Below are 15109 nucleotides of genomic sequence, written 5' to 3'. Positions count from 1 at the left end.
AGTAATGACTACTGCTGTATGCGACGTCAATTTACACAGCCACTTTAACGCCGTAACATTTACTTTGTTAAAATTTCGTCTTATGCCAGCGTACGGGGTAGTTTTTATGTCTGTCGTTTGGTCTTCTGGTCCTCACTTCTACGTTGGTTTGTCCTCGTCCCCTACAACGTCAAACAATTCTCTCGCCTCTGATCCTTAGATGTCCATCGTCATTGACCGTTTCACCAGACTCCCTTTCTTTCTTTTTCCACTCAGTTTGTTGACCGCATCCTGCTGTACCTGATGCCGACCAAGCACCAGCCAGATTACATCTACCTTCGCCATGTCAAGCTCTGGAGAGTCCATCTCTTTACCCTGGTCCAACTAACATGTCTGGTACTTCTCTGGCTCATCAAAACTTCCAAGGCATCCATCGTCTTCCCGCTCATGGTAAGCTCAAAGTGACCCTCCTCCAGACCTTTGTACGTTCGGGGCGTCTCTGAGTAGACTACTCGGAGAGATGCGAACTGTTTAGATATTGGTACGAACTGATTGTAGTTCACCAACCTTATTCAGCATCTTGATGAATTACTAAGAAAAATAGTCAGATCTACTAGACAGAAATTCAGATCAATCGTCGTTCAAGATGTGGTTCATATAGGCAGAAATAATGCTTTGATGTGCCTTTTTTATATTTTCGTACTTATGTATTCTGTTGATTTCAAATTTGCTTTATGAGCAAAGTCACAACTCTCATTCTTAAACTCTGACCCAAAAGTGAATTTTCTTGTCAAAACTATACTTGTATACAAGTCATGTGGCATGTCCTTTTGTGTTGCTGAGAAATACATGTAGGCCTACAGCACATGATGCTTTTCAATACTTTTAATCGAATTTTGACACACTCAACACACCTCCTGTATAGGCAACGACACCAACATTTTGTGATTGTGCTTCTGAATTGTTTGTATTTTTCCTCGGTGTCAACCAGGTACTCGCCGTCGTGTTCGTCCGCAAACTGATGGAGTTCGTCTTTACCCAATACGAGCTCGGTGTCCTCGATGACGTCATCCCCGAGATTCAGAAGCGTGCCAAGGACGACGAGGAGAAGCAACTCGAGGAGGAGCGGGAACAGGTAAGAATCTGAGTCTGGCTGATCCCAGACCATTCATTGACTCCGAGGACATCTCTTGACCCTCATAGAATATGTGACGTCACAAATAAACATCACTAAAAGCGACATCACAAATAAACGTCAAACAGTTTGCTGCCATTTAAGCGCTTTACCGAATCTGATTCAATACAAGTCACTTTTCCTCTCCTGTCTGTGGGACAGAGCAAGATATCTTTTTCAGGTTGGATTTTCTGTTGTTTTGATTTGATCGATTCAATCGATTTATCTCTTTTTGCCAAGGGATTCCGTTGCCATGTGGAATATTTTTGAATATGAAATATGTGAGATAAGAACATAAACTTTAACACTTCTAATTTATATCCACTGAAATGAGCAACACTTTGCCATAAAAATCTCCATGCATTCATTCGGACTTAATCAACTTTCAGTTATGAGCTAAGATTGTATCAATTAGCAAGATTTATTTCATATTTGACTATCCTTCGACAATGCCATGTGCATTGAGTATCCATCTGAAATCCTTGTAAAATACTTGTAACCAGTGACCAGAAGCTCAAAGTAATTCATATACCTTTTTGAATTAGTGTACATAGGCTAAAACGATTGCATTTTTTTTTTATTGTTTGTCTTACGCCGTGGTTGAAACGATAGTACAAGCTCTCTTGCAATGGTTATTGCGAAACATACCAGCCAATTGACAAGCAAAACCTGATCCTGTAAGTAGTCTACAAACTATATACCCAGGCTAACACTATGATACTGGTCATCGGAAAATTGTGCGGGTAATGCTAACTGCGCTGATGTTGACAAAAAGACTAACCCTGTGTATTATTGTTTTAATGTACATTGGGATTTGACGCTTTGTGTCTTCAAAATTATCATGATGTTACATTTTACTAATAATCACCGTAATAACCTTTGTATCATCAATCTAAACATCTGTTCGTTGCGTTCATGTGTGTTAATGATAAAATTGCAGTCAGAAACGCCAAACTCTGTGATTAAATAGATCCGCTTTGAGATCTGTGTTTGTGTGTGTGTGTATGAGTGTGCTTGAGCCCTCAAGGTATGATATCATCAGTACCATTCTTTTGACAAATCTGAGAAAATTAATTATAGGATTCGATTGAAACATGCAGTAAAGATGGCTGTAAAATGAAGCTTAGAAAGAGAAGAAAAAAAAAGCTACCTTTGTGACAAACACGTCTTTTTCATTTAGAAGTCACTAATTATTAGCAGTCATGTTGAATACAAAGTAAATATGTCTGTTTGATTCTGTTTGGGGAGAACCATTGTTGTTTTTTCATAATTCCTGAATGAAGGAAATATTCTGCAGCATTCTTCAAAGAATATGAGTTAATAGAGAGAGTATACATGTCATACCTGAATCCCATTAACCAAAGATGTATGCTACACCAGGTTGGGAGGACGTCTTGGCCCACAGGGCAGGATTTCTCCTGAAAATGAAATCAAAATTTGCATCTACTTCGTACAGCTCATAAAAGGACAACCTTGAAGTTCGTCATCATAACAGCGATCTCTTTAATACAGCTTGTAATACAATTAACAAATATGATTGTTTTTGTTGTTGTTGTTGTTGTTGTTGTTGTTGTTATTATTATTGCAAAGGTGTGCAATGGTGGAAACGGTAACTGGTCGACTAAGTTGTGACTAACTCATGACTAACTACCTATGTCTAACCCTTCAGGTGACCCGCGCACGAACGGGTACCCTGACCATCGCACTGGAGAGCGGCCAGACTCTGACGGTGCCTGCTGAGAAAGTGACGTACACACCACGTGACAAGGAGGATACCTCTGAGCTGGAGAACGCCAAGGCCCTCAGCAAACTCAGCGGGTCCCCTCTACCCACCGTCCGCAATCGGTTAGACAACAACCAAGACCAAGAAGCATGCAGCATGAAAGTCCTGAAAGAATACCCTTAGCTGAAAACACCCCCAAAACTCACAGCCCGACAGCAGTGAGAGTTTAGGCTGGACAATTTATTGTTTTGAATATCATGATAACAACCAAGAATATAGAGATCAAAGACACACACACAGCCACCTTCATGGCTTTTTTTTTTTGGCCATGGCGAATTGAGGACAATATGTGATTCCGTTTGGTTAGATCTGGGCCCCATTTCATAAAAGATGTTAGGATAGCAACTCTTGCTGGAATGACAAATTCCATTAGCAACTACACAACCAATCAGGAAGCTGGATTCTTGGCGTTACCATGACAATTGTCATTCCAGCAAAAGTTGCTATCATATCAACTTTTTATGAAATGGAGCCCAGACATCTTGTACGCATGTTTCATGGTGTCATGTCATTCTACATATAGAAACAAACAAACAAACAAACAAACTAACTAACTAACTAACTAACAAACTAAATAACTAAAATGGACTAATGATTGCCAGTCTTAATGCCCGCTAATCCATGCATGATTGTAGCACATTCCCCGTGTATACTGCCTTTTCTGTTTTGTGTTGCCCAATGTTTATTAACTCTTGCATAATATGTTTGGTTATGCTAACTCAAGTACTAGTATTTAGTTTTGTGGTTGATATCATACGTGTGGTTATCGTTTAGTCTCCCATTTATGCTACTCTTTTAAATACACCTGCATGGTGGTCTGTTTTGTGTGTACAATTGATTTTGTCAACAGTCATTCTATCTCTTAACACATCGCTTTACAGTAACCACGTGTGACATGCGTTAAGTTTATGTGAAATGTCCTTTTTTTTTTGGATAAAGAGTGAAATTAACTTGGTATTGAAATTGACCGTGATTCGTTGTGATCGATGCACATCTAGTCAAACCCATTCTTTCCTGTACTCGTGAAACAAGTGTCTATGTGTCATGTGTATCACCAACAGTTATATAGGTCTAGCTCATGCCGCCAGGGAATGAAACAAAGGCCCAAAATATCAAATCCGTTTCAGTGTGCCTAACAGCAGAGCTGACGAACCATCATCTTCGTCATTCTCCTATATAAATTTGTCAACGCATGGTGGAAGTTGGGACAACTTTTCTCCTCGAAATATTGACCAGCTTTTGAAACCATGAACTAAGAATTTGAGACAGGAGACAATCTATGACAGCGAATAATAAACATACAGGGTCATTTGGGTAGGAAACAAAGATGGTTTGAAGAGGAAAATCAGACACAAAGAGCAAAAGGCAAAAACAAAAACAAAAACAAAAACAAAAACAAAACCACACTGACAACGAAGAGTTTTTATCAAAATAGGAAAGAATAAGATGACTCATAATGTATCACACGACAATACACCAGTTCCTTTTTGCGATGATGTGTTGTAAAATGATAACGGAATAGGCCCTACTATGAGAATAGGTGACATTTGGAAGTAACGAAAGTAAAGATCTTTACATATACAGCTTAACTTTGTTAAAATGTTGATTCTACTTCGCTTTCTTTGTATTTATTATCATGCTTATTTGGAACATGTCCACGAAATATTGTTGAAGACAGTGTCCTTTTCAAAAACGATAATCCAGATACGTTTTATTTTGAGAAAAAAAAAGTATGTCTACTGAAATATCGTAATTTGTTTATGTCTTCAACATGAAATGCAAGGGGCTGACAGAGTAGGTACGCCTATACAAATGTAGGTATCTTACTAGACAAAGTGTTGTATTTTTCGATAAAATCTGATTTGAATTTGATGTAAATGATATTTAACGTAATATTTAAGATATGATTTTAAATTAAACACAGATACAGTTTGCTACCAGACTGGTTGATGATTTATTCATTAGATTATTAAAAATATATATTTATAGAATATAATCAAGCTGCATCACACAGACTTTAAAATTGTCATTATTAGCACTACTGATGAAAAAACACCACACGAATAAATCAAACGGAAGTAATCACAGAAAGTTTGAAAGGCTCAGAATAGAATTTGAACGAAAGTAAATTTATGCCCTTTAGAATGAGAAAAAAATGAGACAAGTGAGTTATGTATAGGGAAAAGTTTACATAGTAACAAGTAGTAGTATAAGTTGTGCAGAAACTCTCAAGTGTTAATCATTCATGACTTTGCCTAATAAAGAAATACAACATAAAAGAGCGCTTACATGAATCTGTTTTCTCATTCTCGTTTCCTATTAGTTTTTATCATAAGATGTATAACAGGGACTAAAGGGGCATGATGTTTGACACAATATCAACCCATGGCTTGATTGTTGATGGCTCTAGTTGTTCCATGTTATTAGCATACGAAAAAAATATCTTGTAGACAGCTTTACAAGTTTCTTTATGTACAGCAACATCTAAAACTGACTTTGTTACAATGAAAAAAAATAATAGTAAGGAATAGCACTCAACTTTCTTTCTTACCGTACAATTAAGTCGCGAAAGAGGTAAAAAAAGGTCTTTTACAGTTTAACCACTTTAACAATAATCCCAGCGTCGAACAGAGGAAACTGTCGGGTGTCAATATTATACAAAACTTGCTAGAAGAATAACATCATTCACTGGGTATTCAAGACGGGATGCCGAATCGTCTTTTCCGACCGAACAGTAACACCTTACAAAACGTTATGTCCATCCACATCCAACAAACTTGACATCCTATAAGTGCATGGGTTTTGCTTACATCGTCACATGTTGTTGGTGACTAACAAAAACAGTAAAGATTATTACCTTACTAGCATCGTCTCATAAAACTCTTCCATTCTTATACTTTGTTTCTCATGACTTGTTGTTTGCATGTTCAAAGGAGACAACGTCCTAAATATATTGTACCTGAAACTCGGGCCTTCCATTCCTATTCTCTCTCTCTCTATCTTTCTATCTTTGTTTACAACATCTAATTTGATTGCGCTGAGAGCTCCGTGTGCATGTATCTGTGAGATTCATTCACATTTCTTCTCAACTTTATCATCACTCAGACTGTCCTGTAGACTATCGTATTTCAGTCGGGACACACACTAGTTCACAATCTCTTACTAAAACATTCTTTTCACTCCATGTTTTCCCTCTGTAGACGCGCCGCGTCCAAAACGAACAAAGACGTTGAGGCAAATCCCGAAGAGGGTATCGAACTCCCGAGCGGCACTACAAGCTTTGGTGTTCAGGCTGACATGGATGTGGATACTCGATTCTAATGGATGAATGCAGATTATCAACTGCAAGGATTGCAGTACCAGCTTCTACTGACCAACTTTGACATCCGTCATCAGGATAACACTGAGCAAAACCATCTGTTAGTATCTCGACGAAAACATGGATAGTTTAAGAATTAGGAGCAGGTCAACATAGAAGATAAGAATATTGAATTATTCTCTATTATCGCTCTTCTTTGTCAGAATTGGTTGCTAGGGAAACAAGAGGATGATAAACTGAATACGCTTCCAGACATTGGATAATATCTAACGACTTAGAATTCATTCTATCAAGGAGTAATTGTAAGTTCGTTTTACGGTGAATCATAAGAAATTTTTCATCATCGTCATCCTTGTTATAACCCCTTTTTGGGGGGTTATTTTTCGGAAAGGCAATTCTGGCACTGTATGCATTGAAAGATATCATAGGTGCAAAACATTACTAATTTAATGCAATGTCGAGGCTGAAATTTTAATTTGTACAAATTAGATATATTGCCCTGAAAAGAACACGGGGAAAATAACGAGATAATCCAGTGATCAAGCAAGGTAGTGACACACACAAGGTTAACGCACACATGTGACTGATATGCTGGGTAGAAGTAAGGTAAATTCATTTTTATTTTCAGTAAGTTGCGAATGGATATGTAACATCCCATTTTCTTTTTTTAACGTTAGAAACATGTGTGTAGTTCTAGATGAAGATATATTCTATGCGAGTTTTTTGTACTATGCAAACTTATGTTTATTTTTGTATTGAATATGAATTCAGCACTTTTTAAGTGCATTTCATTTGAATGATGTGTGTCTTTCATAAATTGTTCATTCTATGATGCCGATCAATGTAGACTGTCTTATTCAAGACAAATTAGTCGTGTGTGTCTGGAGACGAGTCAAATCAAGTCTTTCATTCTTTCAAACTCGGACTTTCAAATACTTCATGTACTTCCCGTAGTCTTTTCAACATTTTGCATTTAATAACTTGCGACGAAGTAGTCTACTTTCGAATTGTGTAGCATTTTACAAACAGAAGCGTGCAAAATTACAATGAAGCAATCGTCGATTATCTTGTCTCATTGAAAAATGAATCAGTTCATACTGTAATGTAACGATGTAATGTATTGATAACTGCCATGTCTGTACCATAGTCCCATGTGTGTTTCATTCTCTAATCGTGTCCAACGTCACCTTACGAAATAAGACTGAAGACTTATAAAAATGTGCACTCGCATAACTTCTAGTGATGGAATGTGTTCGTAGGTAAGAAAATCGAGTGCACATGGATGTACAGATTGGCATTCACATCACATAGATCAGGGAGGTGTCTCACCTCCCTGCATAGATCAGCACAAATTGGTACACTATAGCTATTTAAATTGTAATAATGGATGACATTACAATGTTAAGAAGCTATTTTTTGTAAAAATTATGTAATGTCGCTTGAAATATTGTATTTTAAGACACCCTTTTTTAGAAGGGACCACTCATTTTAGGTGGAAAAAAGTTAACGTGCATTTTCACATTTCTTATTGAAAACGTGTTCACGATATTTGGAGATATTCATGCAGTCAATGTTCTATACTAGGATTTAAAAACGAACAGTTTACCATGGCGATGTATGGAAGCATTCTAATGTCCATGTATTCATTTGTATGCTTTGCTTGTTACACGAGAGTTTGATATCGAAAACCGATGTATTTATCTTACACAGCATAAATGAAAGAAAAAAAAACCACACAACACAGAAATGATTAAGCATCTACTCTAACTTCTAAATAAGACATTACAGAGAATTACCTCATAACGACAGGCATTAATTAGCCGACAAAGGTGCGAGAACAGCACAGTATCATTCTTCGACTACTACTACGATATAGACCTCATTATCTTACCGTAAGAAAACTTGAGCGTGTTAAGTCAGCGAAGTGACAAGAAATAATCTTTAAGACACGTGTGATGCATGCAATATCATTGTATTCAAAGAAAATATGTTTTGTTGTTATTATACTTCCGATCATAATGGCATGATTTTTATTCTCTCTTTTATTTCTTAATTAGGCAGTTCTGTTTGCAATGTTGTAAGCGGGGCTTACACCTCATACTCGTCCTTTTTCAGTGATGAAGCTATGTTTCTCGTTGTCATGCAATAAAATGATTCATTGTAACAAATAAACGAAAGCTTCGATTGTTTATGTTGTGCATCCTTGAAGATTCCTTATTTTCTTTCTTCTGAATATTCATTCTTACATCTGTAAATACAATCAATGACTTTTTTTATTACATTAGAGAAATAGAGTGTGTAAAAATAGAAAAGTATTATATATACTGGGCATGTATATATATATGTATGTATATATATATATATATATATATATATATATATACATACATATGTATATACATGTATACGTATATCTCATTATGTTTATGAGTCTTATAGACTTGTGCATAGAATATAATGAATACATGTATGTAACACCTTTAAAGAGAGAATTAATGAATGGAGGGGAGAAGAATTTTGTGAAAACAAACAAACACGAAGACCTCAAAGTATGCTTTGGAGCAAAGAACATATTTTATTTATATTCTCTCTATGACAACATTTGCATTTTATGCAGAAACATTACCTAAGAAGCTATCTACATATAGTACCATTTAAACGTGTACAACCACCTAATTCAACATTGCTAAATCAAATGTATAACACGTCATCTATATGACCCGATCAATCTATGACTACTCCTTTTTTTTTTCTAAGATAAAGTATAGGCAGATAAGTAACTGATGACAGAGAATAACCTTGGTATAGATGAAATTAACGAAATTATTTGAATTTTGATTTTTCTGAAGTATCCACGAGACGGTAATCACACTTGACAATTGTCTGAGGTGATGAACTTGGCTTCTTGCAGTTAAGAAATTATGATTCTTACATCACACTTCACATGTGTAGTGAATACAGATGTGAAGTAGATTCATGCCGAGGTTGGGATTTCTTTTCTTTTCTTTTTTTAATTGATATACAATCGAGTGTGGTATCTCGTTTGCAACATAATTCTTTTCTGTTTGATTCTGATGAAATATTCACTCTCTTTTATTTGATAATCTTATTTTTTAAATTGAGATGACTTTAGTAAGCTTTATCATGGTCTGACGTTTCACTGTAACTTTGAACATAGGTACGCCGAGAGAATATATGCATGACCATCGAGACATCTTTCAAAGCGTGATGGAACGAAGAGCCTATTCGGTCATTATTATCATTATTTTTATTAATACTGTACTTCTGTTTTTGTGGTTTCTTTCTGTTGCCATTCAAATTTAGAGAAACATGTACTATCTCGAAGAAGTTATAGAGTGAGACGAAATAATCGACAAACACAAAGACATAGCAAATTTAAATTCACAGTCTATTTCTTTTATATCTTTTGACGCTAGACCCTTGTCAGTGGTGGGAACTGACATAGGTATACACACATTATATATCTATTTGTTGAAAAAAGATGGTACATGTATTAGGCGATCCCAGGTGATTTTCTAATTGACTTTGGACTAGTAAACATAGTCAGAGTCTCTTATATAGCGCAGTGAGTTTAACTGGACTTGTGAAGCAAGTGCCCGTGTGGAAATAAAGTGAATAAATGAATGAATGCATGCATGCATGAAAGAATATGTAAACTATATGAATGAATGAATGAATGAATGAATGAATGAATGAATGAATGAATGAATGATGAATGAATGAATGAATGAATGATAAATGAATGGGTGGATGATAAATGAATGAATGAATGAATGAATGAATGAAATAATTACATTATGTGAATTTGCATAGTTGCTGTGACCAGTGATATCTCGTGAAATGAATATATGTAACCTACAAGACCTAACAACTCGATAACTTTCTGAAGCCCGATTTGCAGCTTTTTTTTACTGTTTCCGTCATTTGATTTTAAAACAGTGAACTTCAAAATAGAGTCTATACAGCTTCAATCTCTCAGACATAATGTGACGTGACGGGATACAGAAACACAATTTGCTCCTTATTTCAGTATAAGTAAGTCTTAACCCGACTTTGAACCTTAAACAGTGTCAAGTATTTGTCACGTATCACACAATGCATGCCTCAGAAAACAACGTAAATATACTGTTTCAAGAGAGGAATGTAATAAAATGGAATGATAGGAAAGAGTGCTATGCTGGCGAGCACGACTTGCCTGAACAAGAACGAGACATGAATAATTCATAACGATAGGTTCAATTGAAAAGTTGTCTTGAATCTTAACAGGGTGGCGACACACTGTCCCCAAATTGACACAAGATGGCAATACGAATAATGAACCTTCGCAAGGTTTTCGGGCAAATATTTTGCTTAGAATGAACCAATGATCAGTAAGTTGCAGCTGGAGCCTGAAAACTCCGCCAACGACCATATCACAGTAGCTTAAAATACCCTCATGAATGGCCCGATGTTTGTACGATCGGAGCCAAATATGAACATTGATTTTCTTATATCATGTGTCCAATTTCGGGACAGTGTGGCGCCTGACTTCCGAACACATGCTCACATGCATGCACACGCAGATGCGTTATACCACACACACACACACACCATGCATACTGCATCGCGACTTAGGCTTTTAAGAAATAATACATGACAGAAGCACCCCGATTTACCATGGAACGTTTCCAAAGAAACAGGAGATTGGTTTCTTCGTCTGGACAATGTACAAACGATACATTTTCCTTTTTATTAAAACCAACTTGAGATCATGTCATGTCATCGAACGGATAAAAAAGGTTAAAATTGTAGTCCTTTGCTACTCTATGTCTTTTGATAACTGCTTATAGACATAATAAGCGAATTAAGGCAACACACGGCAATTTCAAACGAAGGGACCTATTTAATAGGTCTTACACCCTAAAATGTTTTCCAACCACTCAACAACGCCACTAGCGTCACCTGTAGAACGAGAAACGCCATGTGTAGGGGTTTAAGTAATGATCCTCCGCTGTATGGACCACAATACGGGCTGGATGGGTAACGGGCACACTGTAACCACATAAAGGTACTGTGAAAAAGAAATCGATAGACGGTGAAATATTCTATTCAATACCCATACGTATTCAATCTTTTTTTTAGATATATAAAATGAAGGAATGATCAAAGGTGTTAGATCAAGTAGCGTGTGTTCTGTTCAATCAGTCTATCCTTTAAATTTGATTTGATTTATTTCTGCTTAATTCCGTTACATCAGATAGGATCATGTACATGTCATTTATGACAAACAGTATATCGACACATAGTTTTTAGTACAATTATACAAGACAAATACAAACATACTAGCTTATGGAACTTAAACAGAAGGGTCTCCAAAATAAGCCGAGGCTTGACGGTATGGAGACTATGCTTACCTACTCTGAATAGAATAGGGAATAGAGAAAGAGAGAAATAGGGAAGGGTATAGGGGGAAAAGGGAAAGTTACAGAGTGTATGGGTACCACTCCAACTACTTTACAATGATAGTAATGATGATAAATACAATATGATAATGATATTAAAGTTGACACGTTCAGTTGCCTTTGCCGGAGTAATGACCGAATAATATTATGCACTATGAAAATAATAATGTGTGAATACAAAATATCTTATACATATTGTTATCTGACATTAAACAAAATATATCAAGTTTGTTTTATGTACGCAGTAATGGTAAGGCACATCGTACACATACATGCTCATATAATATACATGATGTACCTATCCTATACATACATATACATACTCATATTCATAATATGGATAGATAAATAAATCGATATGTGTATGCACACATCCATGCATTATGTATCACGTACATATTCATATACATTTGATTATAATACAATAAAGGAATCAGAATATTATCCTGGGGAATACTGCTTAAGGAGGTGAAGTTTTACAGCCTTCTTAAATGAATACATAGTGGTCATGTTTTTGATTTCGATGGGAAGGGAATTCCAAGTGTCAGGGCCGGAGTGTCTGATAGAATGATGCGCGAGTGCGGTATTGGGGTTAAATAAATGTAAATTTGTGGATTGTCTGGTTGGATAAGAGTGAATCTCTGAATTTGACCGAAATATTATGTTAAATATTGGAGGCAAGAGGTTTGACTTGAGACAAAACATAAATACAGCTTTTTGGAGAAAATTTATATCATTTATCTTAAGGAATTTAAGCTGGAAAAACAATGGGTCGGTGTGATCTCGAGAGCATGCTCGACTGCACACTCGTATTGCTTTTTTCTGTAGGAGAAGTATACGGTCTGTGTTACATTTGTGGGTTGCCCAGATAATGTTGCAATACGATATATATGGTAAGATTAAGGCATTATACAGGGTAAACAATACACGAGTTGGTAAAAAATACTGAAGCTTAGTTAACAGGCCAACGTTTCGGGATATAGGCAAAATGATGTGTTTTACGTGATCATCCCATTTTAGGTTTTCATTTATATACACACCAAGAAATTTATTAAATATTTTCCTTTCAAGAGATATACCATCAATATACAATTCATATTCTGGTAAATCAGCTTTTTTACATTTAAAATGAATGAAATTAGTTTTGCTTAAATTAAGTGCCAGTATATTACTTTTAAACCATGTAGATAATTTCAGTAATTCATTGTTCAAAGTAGCAACTAGGTGGTTTAGATCAGCATGTGAGTAAAACACATTTGTATCATCGGCAAATAATATATACTGTAACATAGATGATGCGTTTGAAATATCATTAATGTAAATTAAAAACAATAACGGCCCTAAGATCGAACCCTGGGGAACTCCACATGTTACAGGTAGTGTATTGGAGGATACTGAATCAAAGGAAACAAATTGTTTTCTACATAACAAATAGTTTTCAAACCATGTAAGTGCAGTACCCCGAACCCCGTAATGTCGTAGCTTATATAATAATATTTTGTGGTCAAGAGTATCGAATGCCTTGCTCAGATCCATAAATATACCAATTACATGTTTGCGATCTGCCAAGGCACTCGATACTCTATCAAATAACTGCATTAGCGCGTGATCAGTAGAATGATTGGTTCGGAAACCGAATTGATCAGGATTGAAGAAATCATTCTGACACAAAAATCCATACAACCTATTATACACAATTCTCTCGAGTATTTTGGAGAAACTAGAGAGAATAGAAATGGGACGGTAATTAGTTACACACGTGGGATCATCTTTTTTATAAATCGGTATTACTTTAGCAATTTTGAAGGAACTTGGAAAAATACCAGAAGAAAGAGATAGATTAAAGATATGGACTGAGGGAGACAAAATACTACCTATAATCTGCTTAAGTAAATTGGTGCTGATTTCATCATGACTGACAGAATAACTATTTTTAAAAGCACAAACAATTCTTAATATTTCAATAAAATCAGTTGGGTTCAAAAATAAGGATGAATCTATTGGTTGTGGCAGAAAATCTGCGAAAGCACAATTACTCTTATCGATCTTAGAGCCCTGTTGTGGACCAATATGCACAAAATATTCATTAAACATATTACTTATATCTACCGGATTACTTACAGTATTGCCATCTTTATAAAATACTTGAGAATCAGATGATGATTTACTCTTATTGAGAATTTCATTGATTATTTTCCATATAGTTGAACTTTTACCTTGAGCATTATCTATCTTTTTAGAAAAATACATTTCTTTGGACTGTTTGATAATGCTTGTTAATCTATTTCGATATGTCTTGTAATTGGAAACATTTTCAGGGCTAGCTTGATGACGACTTATTTTGTACAAAATATTTCTTTTATTTATAGAATTCAAAATTCCTCTTGTTATCCAAGGTTTTATAGGTTTATTACGTTTTCTCCCTGCCTTGGTCTTGGGTATACTAATGTTGAAATATATCTCAAATTTAGCCCAGAATAACTGATATGCTCTTTCGGTATCGTCACAGGTTAAAACATCTTCCCAGTCTTCATTCTGCAAATTTTCATTTAACCTAGCTACATTTTCAGTGGTGAATTTACGAGCATAAAATGATTGTCCATTTCTACACTGTTAGAACGCTGTGTAAAATTTCGTTGTTTAAAATATTGTTGTTTAAAATTCTAAACAATGTTGTTTAAATATAGAAAATTGGAGCTTGAATGCCTTAAACAGCGGCTGTTTAAAAACAATTCGGAATGATTGTCCAAACAATTAAACATCGTTGTTTAGAAATTGATGGGCAAAAGTCATGTGATAGTCATGAACCAATCAGCGGGCCTGCATGTATCCTTCGTCGCAATCGATCGCCGCCGGGCGGCCACCGCGCCTCACACACACACTAACACGTACACGTACATCACACGTTTATGTACGTTATAGCTATACTGTAGCGCGGCTATTCATCATGATGGACGGAGGTGACGATGACTGCAATGCAGCTATATGGAGTCACGAACATTCTCAGCAAATGGGGTCTAGCTATAGAAGAACTTTGCCTGTCATTCCAAGGTATTTATTACATTGTTACATCGCTTCATGCCCATCTAGATCTGTAATTTGCATGATGTATGAAGCTGTCACGGCTCACGCTTTGGGTTCTTGGCCGGGCTGCGCTACGTCTCGCCTTCATGCATGTAACGTTCGAAACTGTATGTTAACGTTAACGTTAAGTTAGGTCGTCTGTAGACCGGTAGGTTTCCTACGTGCATTATGTTTTTCAACCAATTCGTGCTTGTAATAAGTTGTATAAACACTTGCATAATTCAATCCTTACATACATTTTCAAAACTTCACATAAAATACGAATTTCTTTTACAAAAACTAATCATTCCCATTGTTGACACAGTAGT

The 15109-nt window shown here is 35.9% G+C and overlaps 2 protein-coding genes across 2 annotated transcripts in view; one reads left to right on the top strand and one right to left on the bottom strand.

Moving 5' to 3' along the window:
- LOC139720603 (electroneutral sodium bicarbonate exchanger 1-like) overlaps positions 1 to 6257 on the top strand; it is a 52420-nt gene extending 46163 nt beyond the window's left edge. Inside the window, exons 20-23 of the mRNA XM_071631959.1 lie at positions 256 to 429; positions 971 to 1114; positions 2823 to 2998; positions 6137 to 6257. Coding sequence (XP_071488060.1) covers positions 256 to 429; positions 971 to 1114; positions 2823 to 2998; positions 6137 to 6257 — 615 coding nt within the window. The remainder of the gene's footprint in view (positions 1 to 255; positions 430 to 970; positions 1115 to 2822; positions 2999 to 6136) is intronic.
- A 3840-nt stretch (positions 6258 to 10097) lies between these two features.
- The window catches only part of LOC139720604 (ADP-ribosyl cyclase/cyclic ADP-ribose hydrolase 1-like), a 32510-nt gene continuing 27498 nt past the window's right edge, over positions 10098 to 15109 (bottom strand). Inside the window, exon 7 of the mRNA XM_071631960.1 lies at positions 10098 to 11326. Coding sequence (XP_071488061.1) covers positions 11176 to 11326 — 151 coding nt within the window. The 3' untranslated portion in view covers positions 10098 to 11175. The remainder of the gene's footprint in view (positions 11327 to 15109) is intronic.

This window comes from Diadema antillarum, unplaced genomic scaffold, assembly GCF_040938485.1.
Source record: "Diadema antillarum isolate AM-2024a unplaced genomic scaffold, OU_Dant_1.0 scf00000130, whole genome shotgun sequence".
NCBI classification, from domain to species: domain Eukaryota; kingdom Metazoa; phylum Echinodermata; class Echinoidea; order Diadematoida; family Diadematidae; genus Diadema; species Diadema antillarum.
The sequence above is the reverse complement of the archived record's forward strand: the minus strand, read 5'-3'. Positions and strand labels throughout refer to the sequence as shown.